Here is a 23,417-nt window from a genome sequence, read left to right as displayed (position 1 = left end):
AAAACAAAAATCAAATCAAAAAAGAATTCAAAAGACAGAATGGATGGGGTCTCGCACGAAGGGAGGCGATGATGGTGGACGCGATGCAAGGGGAGTGACGGTGGGCAGTAGACGGCGGCTCACACTGCCGGTGGCGGGCGTGGTCGACGGCGGTGGTCGCGGTGGCAGTGGCTGATGCGGTCGACGGCGGTGGCAGAGGCGGTGCTGTGTGTTTTGGGTTTGTGATTTTTCGGTGTTTTGGAGAGAAGAGAGGAGAGAGAGAGAGAATGGATAGGGTATGCCAGATTTGGGGAGAGAGGGGTGGGTTGATGGCGGCTTTCGGCAGTGGTGGGCGAGGTCGACGGCGGCTCTGGTGGCGACGGAGATGGCGCGCAAGGTCGACGGCGGCTTTGGCAGCGACGGAGATGGTGCGCAAGGTCGACGACGACTCTGGCAACGACGGAGATGGCGTTCGCGATGTTTGGCTGAGGCGAGAGAGAGAGAGAGAAGATAGGAGAGAGAGAGGAGATTCGAGAATGGAGGCTGGGGTTGGGGTCGGGGCTGGGGGGAGCGTCTGCACTGCGTGAGAAGAAACGAATCTGTTTTCCGTGTTTTGATCTTTTACGCGTGTTTTGACTGAAAACAGCCAAAACGAATTTTTGTTGTTTTGGATTTTTTGTACAAAATTTTTACTTGTTTTTGAAGATGCGTTTTTGAAAATAATAAAGAGAACACGTTTTAAGTGTTTTGGAAAATTGAAAACAGAAAACGACCCGAAAACGAGAAAAAGAAGAGGCCCTTAGATTTCGAGACTTCTGCCTCATCATTGTACCAAGACTTCATTAACTAAGGTTCAAAGGTACATCATCAATTATTTTTTTTCCTTTTTTCCCATTATATTTTTTTTATTATATAATAATTAAACAACTTATTTTAGTGTTTTGAAGTTTTATCATTGATTTTTTTAAAATGTTTTAAATGATATGTCAGATTAATTATTATATTTTAAAAAATTATAATTTACTGTATTATCAAAATCGGATCATTTTAATTACAATTATATTTGACATCATCACATGACGATATCAAATTAATTATTATGCTTTAATTTTGAGGTAAATTAATTGTTATATTTTAAATGAAAATAAGTAATTTCTTTATAGAATTTATCTAAAAAATTTATGACATAAGTTGTCAAGAAAGTATCATTTGTGTGCGAGTTTTTGTTTAAATTATTTTAATTTAAAAATATTTAAATATTAAAATTTAACCCTTATAATAATATTTTATATATTTTATATTAATACAACACAAAATATAAAATATTTATACTCTGCTCTAAAGATTAAAAAATAAATAAAAGAAATAAAAGTGGTTGGCTGGCAAGAATACCTGCCCTAATTCAATTGAATTCTATGCAATCACTGCAGCAGATTTCTTTTTATTGATTTCCCAATCAAATCACATTTTTCCATTCCATTGCCAATTTTCTCCATTTCTGTGACCAAGCAAACGGGACTCATTTCTCTCTCCCCTTTTTCTTTTAGTTGTAAGTGCTTCTCTCTCCTTCCTTCTTCAAGCTTCCAGCCGCCGGAGGGTGAAACCCATAAGCTGAAAGCTGCAGAAAATGGAGTTGACACAATCTCAGAGGGTTGACTTCATGGTGGGCGTGACCGTGGCTCTGGTTGCCGTTGGGGCTGGCACTGCCTATTATTTCTATCTCTCCAATAGGAAACCCAAAGGTCTTGCTTTCATCCTTCGCCTTCTCATACTTCCTATTTCTGTATGTACGTGTTTACGTTCGGGTTACTGTGGATATGTTTGTTTCAAGGTAAATCGAAGCTCGACAGTCGTTTTTCGTGAGGGTTTTATTTTGTTGGTCATTGTTCTTTTGGTTGGGTTATTTGCCGCTTGGTCTTTCTTTGTTTTTTTTTTTTTTTTTGTACGTGTAAATTTTATGTTTGTCGATCTGAAGTTTAGATCTTATGTTTCTCGTTTTGTTCGTGCATTTGGGAAATGTGTAATGGGTGGTTGTCGCTTCACGGTGTTGAGATCATCCGTTCACATGTCAGAGGGGAGGCAAGCTCTTATCATATTCAAGAGTTCGTTTTTAGCCAGAAACATTGTCTGAATAGAAGGACGATGTTATATTATGTTTTTTCACCATAACATGAAATGATATTGCTCCTGGGTATTTGTGTAAAGTGGTGTCCGATGCAATATTTTGAACTTGTTTAAGAGATATATTTGGTTAGCCACTGATTTGATATGTAAAGTTCAAGGATTGTTCTCAAGACAGAACAGAGATGAAAACTGGAGATGGAAAACAGGAAACATTCTCCACAAGTAAACAGATCCTAAATGATTTCCTAGGTTGTGCTGGAACTCACTGTCGGCAATATGGCTTTCTTGTTTCTTGTTTCTTGTTTCTCTCTTTTTTTTTAAAGGAAACGGTTTTGTACTGTCAGGAATTTTCACAACCAGGTGAGATATCCCTTGCTTCCAAGTGTTATGGAGTTCGTTGAGTTGTTGAATATAGGAATTTACAATTTGTCGACATTTTAAACAATTACAATACAAGTGCGATGTTGCCTTGGTTTCAGCTAAAATCAGTGCTTGCTCAAGATCCAGCTAGGGAGTAGGCAAACAAGTTGAGTTTGATCATGATACTATTGACATTTGACATCTTGTAACATTTCTTCAATTTCTTTGTAGGATCTAGTTGAGGAGAAGGCATATGAGTTTAGCGTGATCAAGATAGTATTGGCGTTTTAAGTTTTTTAACATGTCTTCAAATGTCTTGTTGTATTTATTGTACACTTCTTATTCAACATTGATTGACTAAATTATGTTTGACTTCCTCTTCTCGTATGATACTTGAGTCTTTTTTCATGAAAGCAGAAGTGAAGGAATATTCCAGTTTCTATATCTAAATGTATTTGTATAGTTGTGCTATTTAATACGCTCCATTTACCTTCTCACACGCTTTAAAAATTTATTTATACACAAGTGGTTATCTTATCAGCAATTCTGGTTGTAATGTATGAAAGATTGTTCACTTTGGGTGATATGTTGACTTGTGTCCAGAGCTTGTTTGGAATAAATTCACTCGTGAGTGGTCATGGAATAAATTCCAGTTTCTTTGCAAAAGGAATAAATTCACTCGTGTTAAAAATTATTTGTCTTGTATTATGACCTATTTTCAGGTCTTTTTACAGTTCGTGTTTTGATAGCTAGTTTGGCTAACAAGTTAAAGTTTCATTTACAAATTTGGATAGGATTTTTACTCCAAATGAGCATGGTGGTGTGGTCATTTAGGTATTAGAAAGTTAAGGGGCTTTAGTAAAGCACTTCTAGGTGAGTGGTCATGGATGTTTTTGGTTGAGAGGGAGTCCTTTTGGAAGAGGGTTTGATGATAAACATGGTCTTCAAGGGCATTTGTAGTCTTTGAGTCCTGTTAGGTTTTTGTATGGTATTGGGCTTTTGGAAGGTATTATCAGGATTTGGGTAAGTTATTAGGTTTATGTCATTTTGGTTGGTAATGGTTATAGAGTTAGCTTTTGGATAGATAGTTGGTGTTGGGATTGGCAATTATATGATGTTCTCAGTTTATTTTAATTTAATTTATTATTTTATTTCATTTTATTTTTTTGGTTTAGCTAGTAACAGAGAACTGCGGTTATGGAGTGTTTTATGCTCATCACTTGCTCTTTGGTTACAATTTAGACTCCACCTTCTTCCTTGGAAATTGGATTCTGCTTCAACTTTATCTGATATCCTTAATACTTACTCATCAGTTGGGCTGGGGAAGGCAGATAGGTGCAGTTTTGGTCAAGTATGAGTTTTCTGTTTACTCCTTTGAGATTGTGTGTGAAAAAGGTAGAGTGGTGTTTCTTTCAAAATTTTTGTTGAGGTCTGGCTTTCTTTTTGTGGACTGCCTCTCCTGGTTCTACTTTTACCCCTGATGATAATATGAGAAAGAAGGATTTGGGTAGTGCTTGTGGAGTTGTTTGTGTGAAAGGGATGAGGAGCTGGTGAATCATTTAGGGGTCATTTGAGAGATCTTTCAGTTTCTTATGTTCAACTTTTATTTTTCATTTTCATCTTCTTTTGGTGTCCAGTTTTTGTTTTCATTTTAAAAAATAAAAATTGGATGTGCTGTTTGATAACCATGTTTTGTTTTTTTGTTTTCCAATGTCACCTCCCATTGGTGATTGGACTTGTCGGTGACGCCCATGGGAGTTACTGACAACTTAGGGAATTATGCCAGTGGCTCACAGTAGTTTGAGAATCATTGGTATCTAGTGGCCACCAGAGGAATAATATGAAAATGAATTGAAAATTGTGAAAACACCTTTTTCTTGTTTAAAAAATTTTCAAGGTTTTTGAAAAAAAAAGAAGAGTAAACCAAATGCCATTTTTTTCTTCATTATCAAAATAATGAATGAAAACTGAAAACTGACATTGAAAGTTCATTCAGAGGGGCTCTTACTTTTGCATTGTTTAGTGGGTAGATATATTTGGAGCATTTTTTTCCCTTCCTGTGTTCTGATATTCAGTAACTGATAGTGTTCGAAAATTTGGCCTAGGCGGCCGCGTAGGCGTTGGGCGGCTACTGGCCATGGCGATTTAGGGCTGGTCGGCACCCCTAGGCGCTGGCCTGACTCTCGGGCCACGGCGGCCACTTGGGTTGCGCGCGGCTTGGGCCGCCTAGGTCGTGCTCGTCCTGGGTCGACCTTATTTCTCTCTTCCCTTTCTCTATTTCCCCTTTCCCTTTCTCTTTCTGGTCGTTCATCGCGGGTCCTCTCTCTCTCTCCCCTTCGATCTCCTCTTGGTTGTTCGCCGCCGCCATCGATCTCTTCTCTTGGTCCTGCTCTCTCGTCGCCGCCGCCGACCTCAGCTGTTGGTCGTTCTCTCTTGTCGCCGCCAATCTCATCTGTTGGCTATCATCTCTCGTCACTGATCTCGGCTTCCTCTGGTTTGTATCCATCTTCCTCCGTCTCCGGTTATTTAGTAAAAAACATTGAAGAAGCTGCAGCAGCAAGTAGCACCAACTTGTTGCTTGTTGTAGCAGGGAGAATATTAAGAAAAAAATAAAAAAAATATTAAATTTTTTAGGCGCCGCCTAGGCACCAGTCTGCCGCCCAACTAGTGCCTAGCGCCTTTTAGAACACTGGTAACTGATGTTACACCCAGTTATTGTGTTTTTGGACGCTTGTTGAGTTGGGCTTACCCAAGTAGCAGGTTGTTTTGTCTTTGTAAGCTGTCCGTTTTGAGTTAAGTGGCGTATTTTGCTTAAAAGGAATTTGAGAGCTCTTGCAATTGTTCAAAGCTTTTTGCGTAATGTTCATACTTCCTTTTTTCTTGGTATGTGGAGAGTCTAGAGACCTTCTTTGTGTTTGAATCTTTTTGGTTTTAGTAGTTGAGTTTTGGTTTCAGGTTGCATTATTTTTTAAACTTTCTTTATTCTGTCATCTTTGGTTTGCCACCTTATTGGCAGGTCTTATTTAATATTGTTGCTTATTTTTCAAAGCAAAAAAGGTTTAGCGGAAGAAGGTAGTAGAGAATTATTATTTTGATATCTAATTTATCCTCAATGTTTCTTGTAGATTCTGAATGTGATACGCAATTTACCTTGTTTGAATCTCAATATGCTTAAATTTCCACTGCTACAACTATCTGGTAGAGTTAATTTGAAGCAAAGGGTCACATTTTGAATTTAATAATTTTTGATATGTTTTCTAGGTCAAGATAATACAGAATAACAATAACTAAATAAATAAAATGGAATGTTATATTACAGTAAACGTAATTACAATTATGATTCTTGATGCATTAAATGTAAGTTGGCAATTTGATTCATAAAAAGAAATGCTGTTATCTGTTTGTCTTTTATTTATTAAGTACTTTGCTTTTCTCTGTGTATTTTTGTTTTTATTTTACCTAATTTAAAATGTTACTATATTTGCTACTCAAGGTAATTTAGATTCTCTAAGTAGTTTATTTGGCTTCTTGCTTCCTTTTTATTGCCTTTTCACATGCTCTTTTACTTGAGTATTTTATGTAAGATAATATGATTTGCTTTCATTTCTTATGCATCCTGATTAGTTGCTTTTATTGTCAGTCTGATTGACACCTTGAGATGGCATGAAGAACTCACTAGTTTTGAACCTTTGGTGATTTGTATGTGCATGTGCCTGTGCCTGTGCCGCACCTGCGATATGGTCTCTAGATATCTAGTGGTTCTTCTAAAACTTAAACATGGGTTCAGTAGATATAGATGAGATAGTCAAGCAACCACCAGATTTCCAGTCATTTCTATACATATAATCTATATTCTTATACCAATTATTTCATTATTTGTGTTTTGTCATCATTACAAGATAAGCTCAATCTATGTAGTCTTTCGGTCTAGCTTTATACCATTAAGAAATGTTAGATTTGTTTTCTTTTAACTTGTTTGCATTTGTTATTCAATTCATCCCAACTGTTCACTTGTACAGATAAGTCTCTAGGGCCAACACATGGTTAATTGTTCAAGCATCATCTTAATGCATGTATTCTCTATTTCGTTTGATTAAGGATTTATAATCTTGAACAATTTGTATATTAGGTTTCTTGCTTTTGTTTGGATAACAAACTATCATTTTTCTTGTCCGGTTTTTAGCTTTCTTTTTTTCTTGTTTTTTTCCCCTCTCTTCTTCTTGGTAAGCAAAATAGAATTAAGAAGCCATGGAAAGGGGGTGAACCCTATATTAGGATCCTGGAAGGACTTGCAGGCTTCTTGGTCATAGAGAAGTCTTGTACAGGAAAGACAATAGTCAATAATTATCAAAAGAAAAAGGAAAACCCCATTGGTCAACCAAAGAAGAAAGCAAGAATTTCTCCCTTAGCATTGTGAATCTGTTTCTATATTCTCAATAGCTCCAAATGTGAATCGCAAAATATAAAGAAGGAATGGTCATCCTCATGTTCCCTGTGAAAGGACAGGCCTGGCCTAAGGCATATAAAACGTCCAAAACTGAGGTGTATTACTCAATAGGCACCAAAAAAGGGGAAGAAAAGGCTCTAATTCCAAATATTGAGCCACTATACATTGCAAAAAGGGGCGATCAATCTCTCTGCCCTTTTTTCACATGTAACATCCATCTATTTCCACTCTCCCCCTCCTTTGGATTCTCAGAAGTGAGGATCTGCTGAGAGCAGCTATTTGTAAAAAGGAAGCCATCCTTTGAGGGGCTTTCAATCTCCAAAGAGTTTTCCAAGGCAAGTCCTCTCTTCCTTGCTCACAAAGGGTCTCATAAAAAGAGTGAACTGAATAGTTCCTTTGGCCTGGCGTCTAATCAAAATAACTTTCCCTGCCCAACCCTAGGATGATCATTTGACAAACTGAAGAAGGTAGACAAAGAACCAACCTCTCAATCCCAGAAATGTCTGAATTGAGGGGACCATACCATGTTGTGAGAGAAAAAGGTAATTCCTCACTGAAGCCTCCCTATTGTTCACAAGGAAAAACAGGTTGAAAAGATTGCACATAAAGACCTATGGCTAGTCCACGAATCTAGCTTAATCTTGACCTTGTTATCCTCTCAATCCTAGAAATATTTGAATCAAGGGGACCATACCATTTGGGGAGGGAAAAAGGTAATTCCTTGTTGAAGCCTCCCTATTGCTCACAAGGCAAAAAAGTTTTGAAAATTTTCACCTAAAGACCTATGTCTAGTTCCTAGCTTAATCTTGACCTTGTTCTCCTCTCCCACCTATGCCTAGAAAATGTAAATTCCCATACCATAATGCCTTTTGAAGCCTGATGGTGTAAGGATTCCTTATCTTCCTAGTGGACCAACATCCCCCAGGTGAGCACATGCTTGCTCCCGCAAACTACTTCTTGTAATGAATGAGCTAGGGCAGAGATTAGGGCACAAACGAAGAGGAAGAAATTCTCTGAATATTACTTCAAGTGAAAGAAGAGAGAATCAAGACAAGATAAAATAAGGCTATGCTAATTATATACTTATCAAGAGCCTAAGCTACCGACATAACAAAGGTGCTAACATAAGCGCAAGTCCAAGACTTACTACTACAACATACAACAACAAATACAACATAATTAAAGAACAAAAACACAGATACAAAATTAAAGCTAGAAAATCTACTTCATGTAATATTTTCCTTCACGTTCCCCCTCAATTGAGACTCCCTTCTGACTAGCTGCTTTTCTGTAAAAGCTTGAGAAGCTGAGGCTACTTGAATAGGTGATTCCTTTAGGTTGATTCTGTCACACAAATACTAAAACCTGCTTCTTGGCAAATCCTTAGTGAAGTTGTCAGCTAACTGATGTAAAGTAGACACATGCTGAATTTCAACCTTTTATTGCACAAAGTGGACATTAATCTCCATATGTTTAGTGCGGGAATGAAATATTGGATTTTCAGCAATACTTTTAGCAGCCATATTATCACTCCACACTATTGGTGTTTGACCACACTTATACCCCAACTCTGAAAACAGAGATTTCAGCCATAATATTTTAGTCACCCCTTGCATAATAGCTCTTTATTCAGCCTCTCCAACTGATCAAACAACCACTGTTTTCTTCCTTGAACTCCAAACTATCAAATTCTGCCCATGAAATACACAAACACCACTAGTAGATCGCCTACTAACTTTACATTTGGCGTGATCCGCATCAATATATACAACCAGTGGTAAGTTAATAGGTGCTGGTGAGAAAAAGAGGCCTAAACCAAGAATGCCCTTGAGATATCTAAGCATCCGTTTACAAGCTATCCAATTATTGACTGCAAAAGATATATCTGGTCTAGTGTAGGTCAAATATTGTAAGGAGCCAATTATTGTACGATATAGAGATGGATTGTCAAAGGAATCACTCTCATTGGTTAGCAGTCTTGCATACTTGCTTTCTTCAATAAATCCAAAACATATTTAGACTGTGTAAGATAAATCCCAGTTTGATTTCTGTGAGCTTCAAAGCCTAGGAAATAATGAACAGATCCTAGAGTTTTTAAAGCAAAGTTTGTGTTCAAATTATGAATAAAGGCTCCAAGGGCTGTAGAATTAGAACCGGTGATCAATATCATCAACATACACTAGTGCAAACAACACAAATTGAGAAGTACGTTTAATAAATAGTGAGGCATCAGATACAACCCTTACAAATCCCCATGACTGCAAAGCAACTCTCAACTTAGTGTACCATGCTCGAGGTGCCTGTTTAAGGTCATAGAGAGATTTCCTTAGCTTACAAACATGGGAGGGATATCGAGCATCAATAAACCCTTCAGGTTGGGACATATAAACTTCCTCAGTCAAATTTTCATTCAAAAAGGCATTATTAATATCTACTTACTGTATGTCCCAACCAAAAGTAACAACCAAGGTGAATAAAACTTGAATAGTTGGATCCTTAACAATCGAACTGAAAGTTTCAGCATAATCAATCCCCTGTGGTTGAAGAAAACCCTTGGCTACCAACTTAGCCTTGTGCTTAAGCATTGTTCCATCAGGATTATACTTAATTTGATACACCCACTTGCAGCCAATGAGGTTCATATCTTCGGATTCGGAAAAGGGAACTAAGTCCCAAGTATGGTTATGCTGCAAAGCTATGAACTCTTTCTCCATAGCCTTAACCCATCGTGAGTCTAAAAAGGCCTCATGAACAGAACTAGGCACTAGGGAACTGGTTAGGGCATGAAGAGATGTAAACTAAAGTTGCTTGGAACCTGCCCTCGTGCTAACTTCAAAACCATTTAACCAACCCAAGGTTGTGGTCATCACTTTTGTGACGAGGAAGCTGAAGGACTCCATCACTAAGATTGTTGGACAAGATCAAGAAGATTCGAAATTCAAAATAGGAGATGGATAAGATAAGGATAAGACATTATCCTTGTAGAGTAGTTGTTGTAAATTTGTATTTCAAAGTTTGTATTTTAAGTTTGGTTTGTTTCTAGTTTTTAGGAGATAAAGAAATCTTCTCCTAAAATATAGAAGATAAGATAAGGGACCCTTGTGTATATATTCTTCCCTATTCCTCTAGAATTAATTAATCAAGCATTATATTTTTTGCATGTTTTATGGTATCAGAGCCAAGGCTTGACAAACATCATTAAAGCTCTTTGCTGTTCTTCTTCTCTCTCTCAAAGATCATGGCCGATATTCACTAGAATCCTACCCTAACTGAAGCCTCCGGTACAAGCTCCCCGAAACCTTTTCCTCTTTCTATTCCAGCCCCTTCTTCTTAGAATCTACCAAACAATTCTATCGATAACCATCCCATACAAATTACTCACCACAAGTTAAATGGTAGTAATTTTAGGGAATTGTTTCAATCTGTTTTATTGGTGATCAAAGGGAAAGGAAAATCCGGCTATCTCACGAGGGATATTCCTACTCCTTCGACCGATTCTGCCACCTATGGCACTTGGGAAGTTGAAAATTCAACCATAATGGCATGGTTGATCAACTTGATGGAGCCAAGACTAGGAAGGACTTACCTATTTCACAAAACCGCTAAGGAGATTTGGGATTCTATCTAGGAGATGTATTCCGACCTGGAGAACTCCTCTCAAAGCTTTGAAATATGGTTAGCTATTAGGACAACAAGGCAAGGTAACATGAGTGTTACAAATTGCTTTAATATATTGGTTGAGTTATGGCATGAAATGGATTTATTCCATACTATAAATTGGGAGTGTACTGCTGACAACAAGAGGTATTACAAGATGATTGAAAAAGATAGGATATTTGATTTCCTTCATGGACTTAATATTGATTTAGACGAAGTAAGAGGCAAGATTTTTGGAACAAAACCCTTGCCATCTCTCAGGGAGGTCTTTGTTGAGGTGAGGAGAGAAGAAAGTTGACGAAAGGTAATGCTTCATCAACTTAGTGATCTAAGTATAAACCAACAAAATTTTGCTCTTGCAATTGTTAAACCGAGGGAAAATTTCTCAAAAGGAGTAGGAAGGGAAAAATAGTGGTGTGACCACTGTAAAAGGCTGTATCATACAAAGGATACTTGTTGGAAGATCCATGGTAAACCTGCAAACTGGAAGCCTAAAAACAAGAGAGAAAATACCTGATCAGCCTATGTTGTCGAGGCACTTAGTGAGGGCAGAAGTAGGACAGATTTAAATATGTTAGAAGAACAAATTCAGGCCCTCTATCGATTGCTAAATCAAGGTACCAGGCCTACTAGCCCCTCTACACATCAGCTTACTGCACCTCTACACATTAGCCTACTGCACCTCTACACATCAGCCTATTGCATCCATGGCTCTGCAAGGTAATCCCCATCTCTCCTTGACAACACACAGACTGCCTAAGGACGCTTGGATAATAGACATAGGGGCATCCGACCATATGTCTAGTTCTACTAAGCATATGATTGAATACACTCCCTGTAAAGATTCAATTGATATTTCAATGGCTGATGGTACTATCTCTTCTATCGTGGGTCATGGGATCGTTTGTCTTTCAAATCTAAAGTTAGAATCAGTTTTATATGTGCCTGGGTTGAGTTATAATCTCTTATCAGTAGAATTACCAAAGATATGAATTGTAGAGTGATATTTCTTCCCTCATGTTGTGTGTTTTAGGACCAAGCATCGGGGATGATGATTGACAGTGCTGAAGCAAGAGTGTCACGAACCTAGGGTTCGTGATAGGTTAGAAGAGGAATTGGTGAATGAAATCAGAATTGTAGGAGGGGGAAAAACAGTAGAAAAAGGGAGAGATATTGAGAGAGAAAAGGGAAGAAGCAAGAGGAACGTGAGGGAGATTGGAGAGAGAGACTTAGAGAGAAAGTAGAGATTCAATATCAATTTCAGCATATCCCCTTCCTACAGCTAAGGCAATATATATAGCTTCACTTAGCTATCAAACAAAGCTCTCTAACCAACTGGCTACAAGACAAAAAGGGAAAATAACATAATAACAACACCTATGTGCTGTAATCGAATTATAAAAATACCCCCTAATTGTAATTGTAACTCAATTACAGCTTTACCCCTATAATATCCAAGGTCGTGACAATTTCCCCCCCTTGAAATGTTTCTTGTCCCCAAGAAACTTATTACTACCTAGTCGTTACTTTTTTATCCAATGCCCATCTTCACCCAACGGTTTCTTCTTCCTCTCTCTTCTGTTCTTCTATTTCTCCCTCTCTTTCTCTTAATATCTCTCCCACTTTCTATTGATTTCTCCCTTCCTTCAATCTGATTTTTTTCTCCAATTCATCTTTTAACCTATCACAAACCATAGGTTCGTGACAAATGGTATCAGAGCAGTCCATCATTGGCTGTGGTTTTGATTCAAGTTTCGACGGTGATACGAGTTGAATTTGAAGTAAAAATCCGAGTGGCGCAGCAGGTATGGGATCGGAATCGGAGCGACCTTGAAGGTGGAAGCGTGAATCGCTTTAGATTAGGTTGTCGACTTGAAGGTGGAACAACAGGGTGATTTGTTGTTATTTTCCGAGTTGTTGTAGTTGATCAAGAAGGTGAGGCGAGTGTAGGAGACTTTGCAACAAACGAGCCAGAAGGCGGAATCGGATCTGTTGCTTAGCTGTTCAGTTTGCTGGAGTTTGGAAATTCTTAGCATCTAATCCACAATCGCTACGAGTGACCCTCGAAAATTGATTCTGAAGCACGAGGTGGAACGTTGGTTGCTATTTGAGGCTGAAAGTGGAATGCGAAGCAAACCCAGCGAAATTCTGATAAATTACGAGACCGAGCCAGTGGTCCAATCCAAACGGACGGTGATTGGGTGAGGTGAGCACAAGCAAGCAAATCCGATCCAAACGGGTGAGAAGTGATTCTGGGTGTGGTGAACGCGAATTCAAGTAGGTGCATTGCTGATGCTGCCGCTTTGATCTGTTGGGGATTCTGACCCAGACGGTGAACTGTAGTGGACGTTTCGAGGGGATCGGAGTCCGTCGGAGGGTGAAGAGTGAGACGGATTTGAAAGGTGAACTCAAGGAGTGCGGGGGGTCCTCCAGCCATTAGTCGGTGATTGGGTTATTCGATTCCAGGCGATCTTAAGGCGCGATTCTGAAGTAAGGACATCAGTGGTGTCAAGGGTCGTTGCAAATCTGGATTGACGGCAGATGGGTTGAGCTGATGATCTGATTTTTGGATATTGTTGCAGGCGTGGTTATTCAAACAGGAAAAGCGAAGAGCCCCAGCCAATTCCGTGAACATCCTTAGCCTTCAATTCCAACGGCTTGTGTAAATTACAGTTGTCCTAGTGGCTGGATCCAAGTCGTTGTGTGTGATAGAAGCAAGCAAACCCAGGCGATCTTGGCTGTTGCTTCTTAGCAACAGATCTCGACCACCGCCCAGCTTCCGATCCCTCTTACTACCGCTAAATTTTGTGGGGTCTCAACCAAATATAAGAGGCTAAAGTCCAAGATTGCAAGACTAATTGGGTGGTAGGAGGTGGACAAACAGTTCTGGCCCAGATTTAGAAGGTTAAGGCAACTTGTTCGTGGCTCTGGTGAAGGGATTGAGCAGCGAATCAGTGAAGAGGAATTCCGCATGTGATAATTCCAATCAAATCCTAGACTGCTAGTAAGGTAAACAAAGGGTAATTTCAACTTTGAATTGGTTAACTTTGTTTGAATTAGAGAGAAAGAAGAGGATCCGGGGTCCGATTATTTTGCTGAATTGAGGCCGACATAGGTGAGTTTACAGCAGTTTCTTTGGTGACTACTGACATAAGAATTGAATTGGAAGGCAGGTGGCTCATCTTGCTGAGAAATTGAAGACCGTTGAGGGTTGATAGACAATCGTTTATCCTAGGTGCTTGCTATAAAGCAGATATAAGAAGGAGATGAGGTCTCAATTGCAGCCGAATGATGTTGCATTTTCAGTGGTTAATTTTCAAGCAAGAGAGCAGCCTCAATTGCAGCAGAAGAATGTTTCATTTTCAGCGAAAATGGAGCTTCAATGGCAGCCAAAGAAGGCTGCATTTTCAGTTGGCAGCAACAAGGAACATAAGAAGGGGCTTAGCCAACTGGACAAAGGAACCAACAGTGGGTTTGATGAAGAGTGCAAGGAATTTGATCGAATGTTTCGTGAGAAGTTGCAAGAATTTGCAATGATACTATCTAAGGAGTATCATTACAGTTTTCCTGCCGAATACTTTGATGACTATCATGGAAGTTTTAATAAGGAGGAGTTTCTTAAAATGGAGAAGCCGAAGAAGAAGACAAGAAGGTGGGAAACTGATTCATCATTGACTTCCGAGTATGCGCTTGGGTATTTTGAATTAAGCAGCAATATCAATAAGGATGTTGGCAGCATCAGAGATGATATTGGTGATGGATTACATCCTTCGAAGGGAATTTGTCATGAACAGATTGATAGGGCAGCCAATGCAGAGGGATCATCTGATATTGCTGAAAAAGAAGGCCAAATAGAGGGGAATTGCAGCCAACAAAAGGGAAAAGAAGTTCTCGATGGTGATGTTTTTGGGATTCTGCAACAAGAGCAGTCCAACTTTAAGGAAGAAGGGGAAGAGGAAGAAAAAAGTGAGGAATAGGGATTGGAGGATGACATTCAATCAATTGACAACCTTTCAAGCACTCTTACTAGTGCTAAGACACTTGGCCAGGTGTCAATCATTGAGCAATCGTTGGTTGGAAGTGAAGTTGCAGCATCTCCTAATGTTAATGCTCACAAACAGCCTTGGTATGAGTATTCAAGGAAAGAATACAAACCTCCATTGCTGCATTTTGAGGCTGCTGTTGATATTTCTGTAGCAAAACATGGCTGTGGGTTGAATGGGGATATAGTAACAACAACAATGGCTGTAGATCTGCCCTTCTTACTTGTATTGGACGGTGATGAAGTTTTCCCTACTGAAATTCTGGGCCAATTTATGCTTGGATTTGATCTTGTAAACCTAATAACGAAGAAGAAGAAGCCTAGAAGGAGAAAGAAAGAAAGAAGAATTAAACAGATGGAGAAAGCGGGCATTGGATGAAGAAACAATAGCTCGGTTGTAATAAGTTTCTTGGGGACAAGAAACTTTTCAAGGAGAGGGAATTGTCACAACCCAAGAGTTAATTAGAATAGCTATGCTGTATTTCTTTTACTTTAATTGTTGCACCTATATTCTAGTTATCAATTCTGTTAGAATTAGAAAGGCCACATGTGAGGCCTTAGGAAAAGGACAAAATAGTTTGTTGTAACTGCTGGAGGGGGGGATGATCTGCTGCATCCACACCCACGCCAAGCAGCACCTATATGTATTCATCCCATTCCATGGGAGAAGGGATGCTGAAAAATTATTGAATTGAATTCTATTTTCTTCCCTCTACCATTCTTCCTCTCTCGTTCTTCTTCCTCTCTCTTCTGTTCTTCTATTTCTCCCTCTCTTTCTCTTAATATCTCTCCCACTTTCTACTGATTTCCCCCTTCCTTCAATTTGATTTTCTTCTCCAATTCCTCTTTTAACCTATCACGAACCATAGGTTCGTGACAAAGAGATGGACTGTACGAGTTGATGAAGAATACTTCAGCCTCATCTCATTCGAATAAAATAGTCCTAACTGTTACCTCCAATGCTAAGATTATGTTATGGCATAAATGGTTAGGACACCCTAGCTTTCCCTATCTTAGATTCTTGTATCCTCTGTTTTTTTATCAATAAAGACCAAATTATTTCTTGTGAACAATGTACTCTTGCAAAATGATCAAGAGCCCATCACCCCATTCAATCTTATAAGCCTTCCAAACTGTTTCATTTAATCCATAGTGACATTTGGGGCCCCTCTAGACATCCTAATTTTTCTGGTTCAAGATGGTTTATAACTTTTATTCATGACCATTCTAGTGCATGTTGGGTATATCTTATGAAAAATAAATTAGAAGCAAGTAGCATATTCAAAAGATTTTACAAGTTTGTTTTGAATATGTTTCAAACCTTTATCCATATCTTTCAAACTGACAATGGTTGAGAATATTTTTCTCATGACTTGACCAACTACTTACTTGAACATGGTATTTTGCATCAAAGTTCGTCCTTGCACACCACAACAAAATGGTGTGGTTGAAAGAAAAAATCGGCATCTCTTAGAAGTGGCAGGGGCTATGATGTTCACCACTCATGTGCCTCATTCATTTTGGGGGGGAGGCTGTTCTTACAGCCGGATATTTGATAAATCTTCTCCCTTCTAAAACCCTTAAATTCAAAACCTCTCTTGAAACCCTTTGTGAATCCTATCCTAATACACCCTTCTTTCCTTCCATTGAGCCTAAAGTTTTTGGATGTGTTGTGTATGTTCACAACCACAGTGTGTCTCGAACCAAGTTAGATCCAAAAGCCCTAAAATGTGCTTTTATTTGCTACTCTCCTTCATAAAAGGGCTACAAGTGTTATTGTCCCATCAATCGACAGTTTTATACCTCCACCGATGTCACTTTCTATGAGGATCTTGCCTATTATTCGCACATTGGTTCTCGAACCAATCTTACTGATCCCTTTCTTGTTCCTTCATTTTTTCCTCCCCTCTTGCCAGCATCTTCTCAAGGGGGAGAATTAATATCCATCCCTGATAAGATGCTGGTAGCAGTAGACCTTAATCCTTCTAATTTACCTTCAATTTCTCCAATTTAGTCACCCATCTCTAAACCTGTGCAACCCTTATCTCCTCAATCTCAAACTCAACAACCTACCAGTCCTCCTTGGTTTGTGTATTCCCGAAAACCTAAAGGTCCATCTAAAGTCCAGGAGGGTTAATCATCCTCCCTCGATGATGGTCTATCAGAAAACAGTAAAGCAGGTGTTGATTTAACAGGGGATGAGACTGAATTAATGGAAGACATTGAGGATCAACCCATAACTAACAATGGTGCTATCCAAGATGATGGGCTAGACTGGGTAGTACCTATAGCTCTCCGAAAGGGTGTAAGATCTTGTGTTAAACATCCTAAATATCATTTGTCCAATTATTTAGCTTATGCAAAAGTGTCTCCTCAACTTAGAGTATTTATTGCAAGGCTTGACAATGCTGAGATTCTTAAAAATATTCAAGGAGCTATGGGAGATCCTAAGTGGAAAGCAGTTGTGATGGAAGAAATGAAGGCCTTGGTTGGAAACCACACTTGGGATATAGTTGAATTACCCTTAGATAAGAGAATTGTGGGATGCAAATGGGTGTTTACCATCAAGCACAATGCAGATGGTGGTATTGATAGGTATAAGGCAAGGTTAGTGGCACAAAAATTTACTCAAACCTATGGGATAGACTATGAAGAGACCTTTGCCCCTGTAGCTAAACTCAATTCTATTTGGGTAATACTCTCAATTGCTGTAAATTTGGATTGACCTTTATTTCAGTTTGATATAAAAAATGCATTTCTTAATGGGGACTTAGATGAGGAAATCTACATGAAAATTCCACCAGGCTTTGAAGATGAAATGGGTTGTGGAGAAAAGGTTTGTAAACTGAAGAAATCCCTATATGGTTTGAAGCAGTCACCTCGGGCTTGGTTTAAGAAGTTTAGCCTTACCTTAATCCGGCTTGGGTATAAACAAGGACAGACTGACTATACTTTGTTTATCAAAACCACAGAAATTGGAAGAAAGTCTATACTAATTGTCTATATTGATGATATCATTGTAACAAGTGATGATGAGCAGGGTATCAAAATATTGAAAGAGCAACTGAGAGCTGAGTTTGAGGTGAAAGACCTAGGACTCATGAGGTACTTCCTAGGAATGGAGGTGGCTAGAAGCAAGGAAGGCTTATTTATCTCTCAAGAAAATACACTGGGGATTTACTCAAAGACACAGGGATGCTAACATGCAGACCAACTGGTACTCCATTAGACAAAGGTTGGAAATTTGAAAAAAATGATGATGATATCCTAGTTGAAAAAGAGAGATACCAAAGGCTAGTGGGCAGGTTGATCTATTTGTCTCTTACCAGACCCGACATAACCTATGCGGTAAGCAAGATCAGTCAATACGTGCATGCTTCTACAAAGAAGCACATGAATGTTGTGTTTCATGTGCTTAGATATCTAAAAGGGACACCTAGGAAAGGGTTTATGCTTAAAAAGACCAAGGAACGAGGAATTGAAGGGTTTGTTGATGCAGATTGAGCAGGCTCTATAGAGGACAACATGTCAACAATTGGTTATTGAATTAAGATATGGGGAAATGTTGTGACCTGGAGAAGTAAAAAGCAATCAATGGTGGCTCAGTGCTGAGGCAGAATTCCGAGTAATAGCTCAAGGCATTTGTGAGGTGATTTGGTTAGAAAAGTTAATAGAGGACCTAAGGATACCTTTGACTCAACCTACAAGGGTATACAGTGATAGCAAGTCTGCTATTAGTATTGTGAGAAATTCAGTCCAACATGATTGTATGAAGCATGTAAGGATAGATAGGAATTTTATAAAGCGTGAAATTGAGGAAGGGGGGATAATTCTATTCTATGTTCTAACCACTGATCAAATTACAGATGTGTTCACAAAAGCTATGATGAAACAAGGGTTCGAATCTCTAATAGTCAAGCTAGGAATGATTTGCATCTATTCCTAAGCTTAAGGGGAAGTGTTGGATGAGATCAAGAAGATTCGAAATTCAAAATAGGAGATGGATAAGATAAGGATAAGTCATTATCCTTCTAGAGTAGTTGTTGTAAATTTGTATTTCAAAGTTTGTATTTTAAGTTTGGTTTGTTCCTAGTTTTTAGGAGAGAAAGAATCCTAAATCTTCTCCTAAAATATAGGAGATAAGACAAGGGACCCCTTGTGTATATATTTTTCCCTATTCCTCTAGAATTAATTAATCGAGCATTCTGTTTTTTGCTTGTTTCATGAAAAGGAATAGGGAGAGAAACGATATCCCCCTGCCTCAACTCCCTAGAAGTATGAAATAGCCTTTAGGAACACTTAAGACTGAAAACTTTACAGCTGAAATGCAATGATAGCTACAAGTCTTCCACCTCTCCTTGAAACCTATTCTCTCTAATTCAAAGTAAGAAGTTCCAATTCACAAGGTTACCTTTTGTGGTATCTAGTTTTCAAAGAAGACCCAACTCAAGGGATTTAAGACAATAGTTTACACATTCATTGGCAATGAGAGCTGCATCTATGATCTGGTGACCGCCACAAAGAACATTTTTGGCATTAGAGACAATCCCATCTGTTACCACCTTCAGAGTTCAGTCTATTAACTAAAACTTTGGCTAGGACTTTGTACAAGCTCCCAACTATGCTTATGGGACTAAAGTCTTTTAGATCTTTAGCATTTCGTTTCTTACGAACAAGAGATAAGAAAGAAGCAGTCATGCTCTTCTTGACCTACACATGGTGAAGAAATGCTGACAAATTGCACACCCCTCACCCCACTCCATTTTTGAAGAAAGGCTAAAGAAAACCCGTTGGTTCCTGGCACTTTGTGTTCATTTAAGCTATTTGCGGCTTCCACCACCTTCTTTTCTGTAAAAGATCTTTGCAAGCAAAGACTTTGGTTCTCACAGATGCATTTAAAGCTATGCCCTGGAGGAGATTCTATCCTTAGAAGTGGTTTTGTTCCCCTAATAAATCAACTGGCTAGTATGATTAGCCTATTGTAGGCATTGGCCATCCTATGAAAAAAATTCTAGCCTTCTTCTCCCTCTTCGAAGAACCCCAACCTAGATTTTTGTTTACAGCACCCTTTTTTAGAAATCAAGAGCCTTTCTACTTCCCTTTTTATGAGTTCTACTCTAGTATTCTTCCAATGCAGATGGTCTCTCAATTTCTTATCATTGAGACCTTTAATCTCCATGATAAATCAATTGTTCTTCAACCCAATCTTACCAATATCTGTTTACATAACTTTTTAAGGGCCTTAAAGGATCGGCATTGATCCTTATCTCTCTGCTTTAGTCATGAATGAACTCACAAAACACATCCAAAAAGTGCTGTCTTGGTGTATGTTATTTGCAGATGATATTGTCTTAGTGAATGACAAAAGGTGGCATGGATAATAAACTTGAATTATGAAGAAACACTTTAGAATTCAAAGATTTTAAGTTAGGTAGGTCAAATTGAATATGCCAAACTGAATATGTTCTTTTACATAGATTTGTATTGTCAATGTGACTTTTAGAAGTTAATTGACATTGTGAATGCGATGCTATCAAGCCTAAGTTGGTTAGGATAAGGTGTAGTAAAATGACAATGATGAATGATGAGGTCAAACCGAATATGTAGAATGCAAGTTTAGTAAAAATGTAAAGAGTGAAACATGACATTGTGAGACTTGAAGATCAAGTTATCTAAAGAAAAGATCAATTTAAATATCTTGGCTTAATTGTTCAAAAAAGTGGAGATTATGTGGGATTTTACTCATGGAATCAAGGAGAAGTGCATCCATCATTTTACATGATTGTAAAATCCCTTCAAAGTTAGAAGGAAAGTTTTATTTGACAACTACATGACCATCTTTGATCTTGTTGTTTGACTTAGAATGTTGGGCAATTGAGTGCCAACATTTGCAATATATGAGCATAGTTGGTGATGAGGATGTTATGGTGAATGTGGAGCCATAATGAAAAGATAAGATCAGATACCAGATGTTCAAACTAGAAATTTGTGGATGTACTTGTGAGATGAGTGGATAAAATGGAGGCAACTTGTAGCAAAAAGGACAGGAAGACTGGAAAGTTTGGTGGGAAACCACTGAATGTGATATAGGATATAATGCCCTTACAGAGGATATGACTATACATAGAGATGGTTTGAGCTTATAATTCATGTAACTGATCTATCCAGTGGGATTAAGGCTTATGATTGTTGTTGTTAGTTAACCAAGAACTAGTCCTACCTCCACCTCATGACTCTCCCATAATTCCTGACCAGGTCCGCATGCCCTTCACCTTAATCATCAAAATCAATCATAACTCCTTGTTTAGTTTTATAATTGTGCAATGAGACTGTGACTTCTGTAACCTGCATGTCAACTGACCCCATGATTTCCATTGACAGGCTCCTTGGACCCTGAAAAATTCAAGGAATTCAAACTTGTTAAACGAACCCAGCTCAGCCGTAATGTGGCCAAGTTTAGATTTGCTCTACCTACACCAACTTCTATTTTGGGACTTCCTATTGGACAACATATGATTTGCAGGTTGGTTAGCCTTATTTTTCTTGTCCACTATGGAGTGCAATGTTAATACCCAAATTTTTCTTGAAGTGGCATAATAGTTAACAACAAAGGGTTGAAATTAAGATTAAATATTAGGTTGTTACTTATCTTCAATGTTTTATGGAACAGAGGGAAAGATAGTCAGGGTGAAGATGTTGTCAAACCGTATACACCAACCACTTTAGATTCAGATGTTGGTTACTTTGAACTAGTCATAAAGGTATATGCACTATTAAATGTTCTACTGGTTTATTTAACAAGTTTTATTTATTTGTATCTTTTCTTATCCCTTTGAATAACTGTTCTGTTTTTCAATTTTCTGATTAATTAGATGTATCCACAAGGAAGGATGTCCCACCATTTTAGGGAAATGCAGGAAGGTGATTACTTGGCTGTGAAGGGACCCAAGGTAAGACTTTATACTTCTTAATATACACTACAAGTTATTGTCTTTGCTGCTTCTCCTTAGCTGCATGGCTAAAAGATTCTAGAATGGAATGCCAAGGTAAGTGAAACAGAAATGGTAACTTGATATTCTGCACATTATCAATGTATTTTCTAGCTTCATGGCATATACATGTTTGGGGGATGGATTACTGTCGTGAATCATGGCAGTGAATCAAGACAGAAAAATCAAGAAGAGTTGCCATAAATCAAGGAACGAAGATTTGCCACAAATCAGGGAATAGCTGTCAATTAGCATGTAATTAGTAGTCTAAAGATTAGCTGTCAATTAGCATGTAATTAGAAGTCAAAGATTAGCTGTCAATTAGCATGTAATTAGTAGTCAATTAAGCATGTGATTAGATGTAATTAGCTATAATTTAGGCCTTAATTATTGTACAACTTACTATAAATTTCAATAGAGGGAGGCTAGATCTAACATAGAGTTCTATTCATAAAAGAAGGGTTTTCTCTCTTTTTTATCTTGTTCAACATCTCTCTTTTCTATCTTGTTCAACATGGTATTGGAGCTTTAGGGAACTCTCCGTGGGCAACCCTTCCTCCAGCCTTCATTGCCGATTATCCTCCTAACCTCTAGCCTTCATTGCTGTTTAGTTTTCTGGTAACCTTCATTGCTGCAATCGCATCTACTGATCCGTAGCTCTTTCTTAGTCTCTCTTTAGCCTTGTTTCTTCGTTCAATCAAGATGTCTACTCAAACTGGGATTAGCTCTTGTGATACAAGAGAAACAACAACACCTCTAGGGATCCTACCTTCTGGAGAATTGTAGCAGATTCATGCAGCCTACAGATTGGACGGAAGAAATTACCTCAAATGGTCTCAACTTATCTGAACCATTTTGAAAGGGAAAGGAAAGATAAGTCACATCATGGGGACCAGACCAATGAAGGAAAATGCAGCCTATGCAACATGGGATGAAGAGGATTCCATGATCATTGCATGGCTGTGGAGTTCCATGGCACCTGAAATAAGTGACACTTGTATGTTTCTACCCACAACCAAGGAAGTTTGAGAGTCTATTCAACAAACCTATTCGTAAGTTAATGATGTAGCTTAGATTTATGAATTGAAGACCAAAATCACTGCTGCAAAAGAAGGGAACAAGTTTGTCACAGAATATGCCAATTTCCTAAAAGGACTTTGGCAAGAAATAGATCATTACTGGGTTATTGAGATGAAAAACAGTGATGATGCAGCCACACTGAAAACCTTCATAGAGAAAGACATAACTTATGATTTTTTAGTAAGGACTTAATGGGGAGTATGAAATAGTCTGTCACAGAATATGCCAATTTCCTAAAAGGACTTTGGCAAAAAATAGATCACTACTGGGTTATTGAGATGAAAAACAGTGATGATGCAGTCACATTGAAAACTTTCATAGAGAAAGACATAACTTATGAATTTTTAGTAGGACTTGATGGGGAGTATGAAATAGTCTGTCACAGAATATGCCAATTTCCTAAAAGGACTTTGGCAAGAAATAGATCTCTATTGGGTTATTGAGATGAAAAACAATGATGATACAACCACACTGAAAACCTTCATAGAGAAATTATGATTTTCTAGTAGGACTTAATGGGGAGTATGAACAGGTAAGAATCCAAATCCTTGGTAAAGCTGATTTACCTTCACTTAATGAAATTATTTCAATTATATTGGCTGAAGAAAGCAAAAGGGGTGTAATGTTGCACGCTAAACCAATCGAGGCTTTAGCATTGATGGCTAATGGAGGAGGCCGTGGATTCAAGAGAGACTAACTGGGTGGAGACAATGGTAAGACAGTCCCTAAGCACACGTGG

The 23,417-nt window shown here is 38.4% G+C and overlaps 1 protein-coding gene across 1 annotated transcript in view; it reads left to right on the top strand.

Annotated features, from left to right (window-relative positions):
- The first annotated feature begins 1,447 nt into the window (after positions 1-1,447).
- LOC127800562 (NADH--cytochrome b5 reductase 1-like) overlaps positions 1,448-23,417 on the top strand; it is a 39,884-nt gene continuing 17,914 nt past the window's right edge. Inside the window, exons 1-4 of the mRNA XM_052335255.1 lie at positions 1,448-1,721; positions 20,991-21,132; positions 21,280-21,370; positions 21,482-21,559. Coding sequence (XP_052191215.1) covers positions 1,607-1,721; positions 20,991-21,132; positions 21,280-21,370; positions 21,482-21,559 — 426 coding nt within the window. The 5' untranslated portion in view covers positions 1,448-1,606. The remainder of the gene's footprint in view (positions 1,722-20,990; positions 21,133-21,279; positions 21,371-21,481; positions 21,560-23,417) is intronic.

This window comes from Diospyros lotus, chromosome 1, assembly GCF_014633365.1.
Source record: "Diospyros lotus cultivar Yz01 chromosome 1, ASM1463336v1, whole genome shotgun sequence".
In the NCBI taxonomy this organism is placed as follows: Eukaryota; Viridiplantae; Streptophyta; class Magnoliopsida; order Ericales; family Ebenaceae; genus Diospyros; species Diospyros lotus.
Note: the sequence above shows the minus strand (reverse complement) of the source record. Positions and strands in the feature narration are given on the sequence as shown.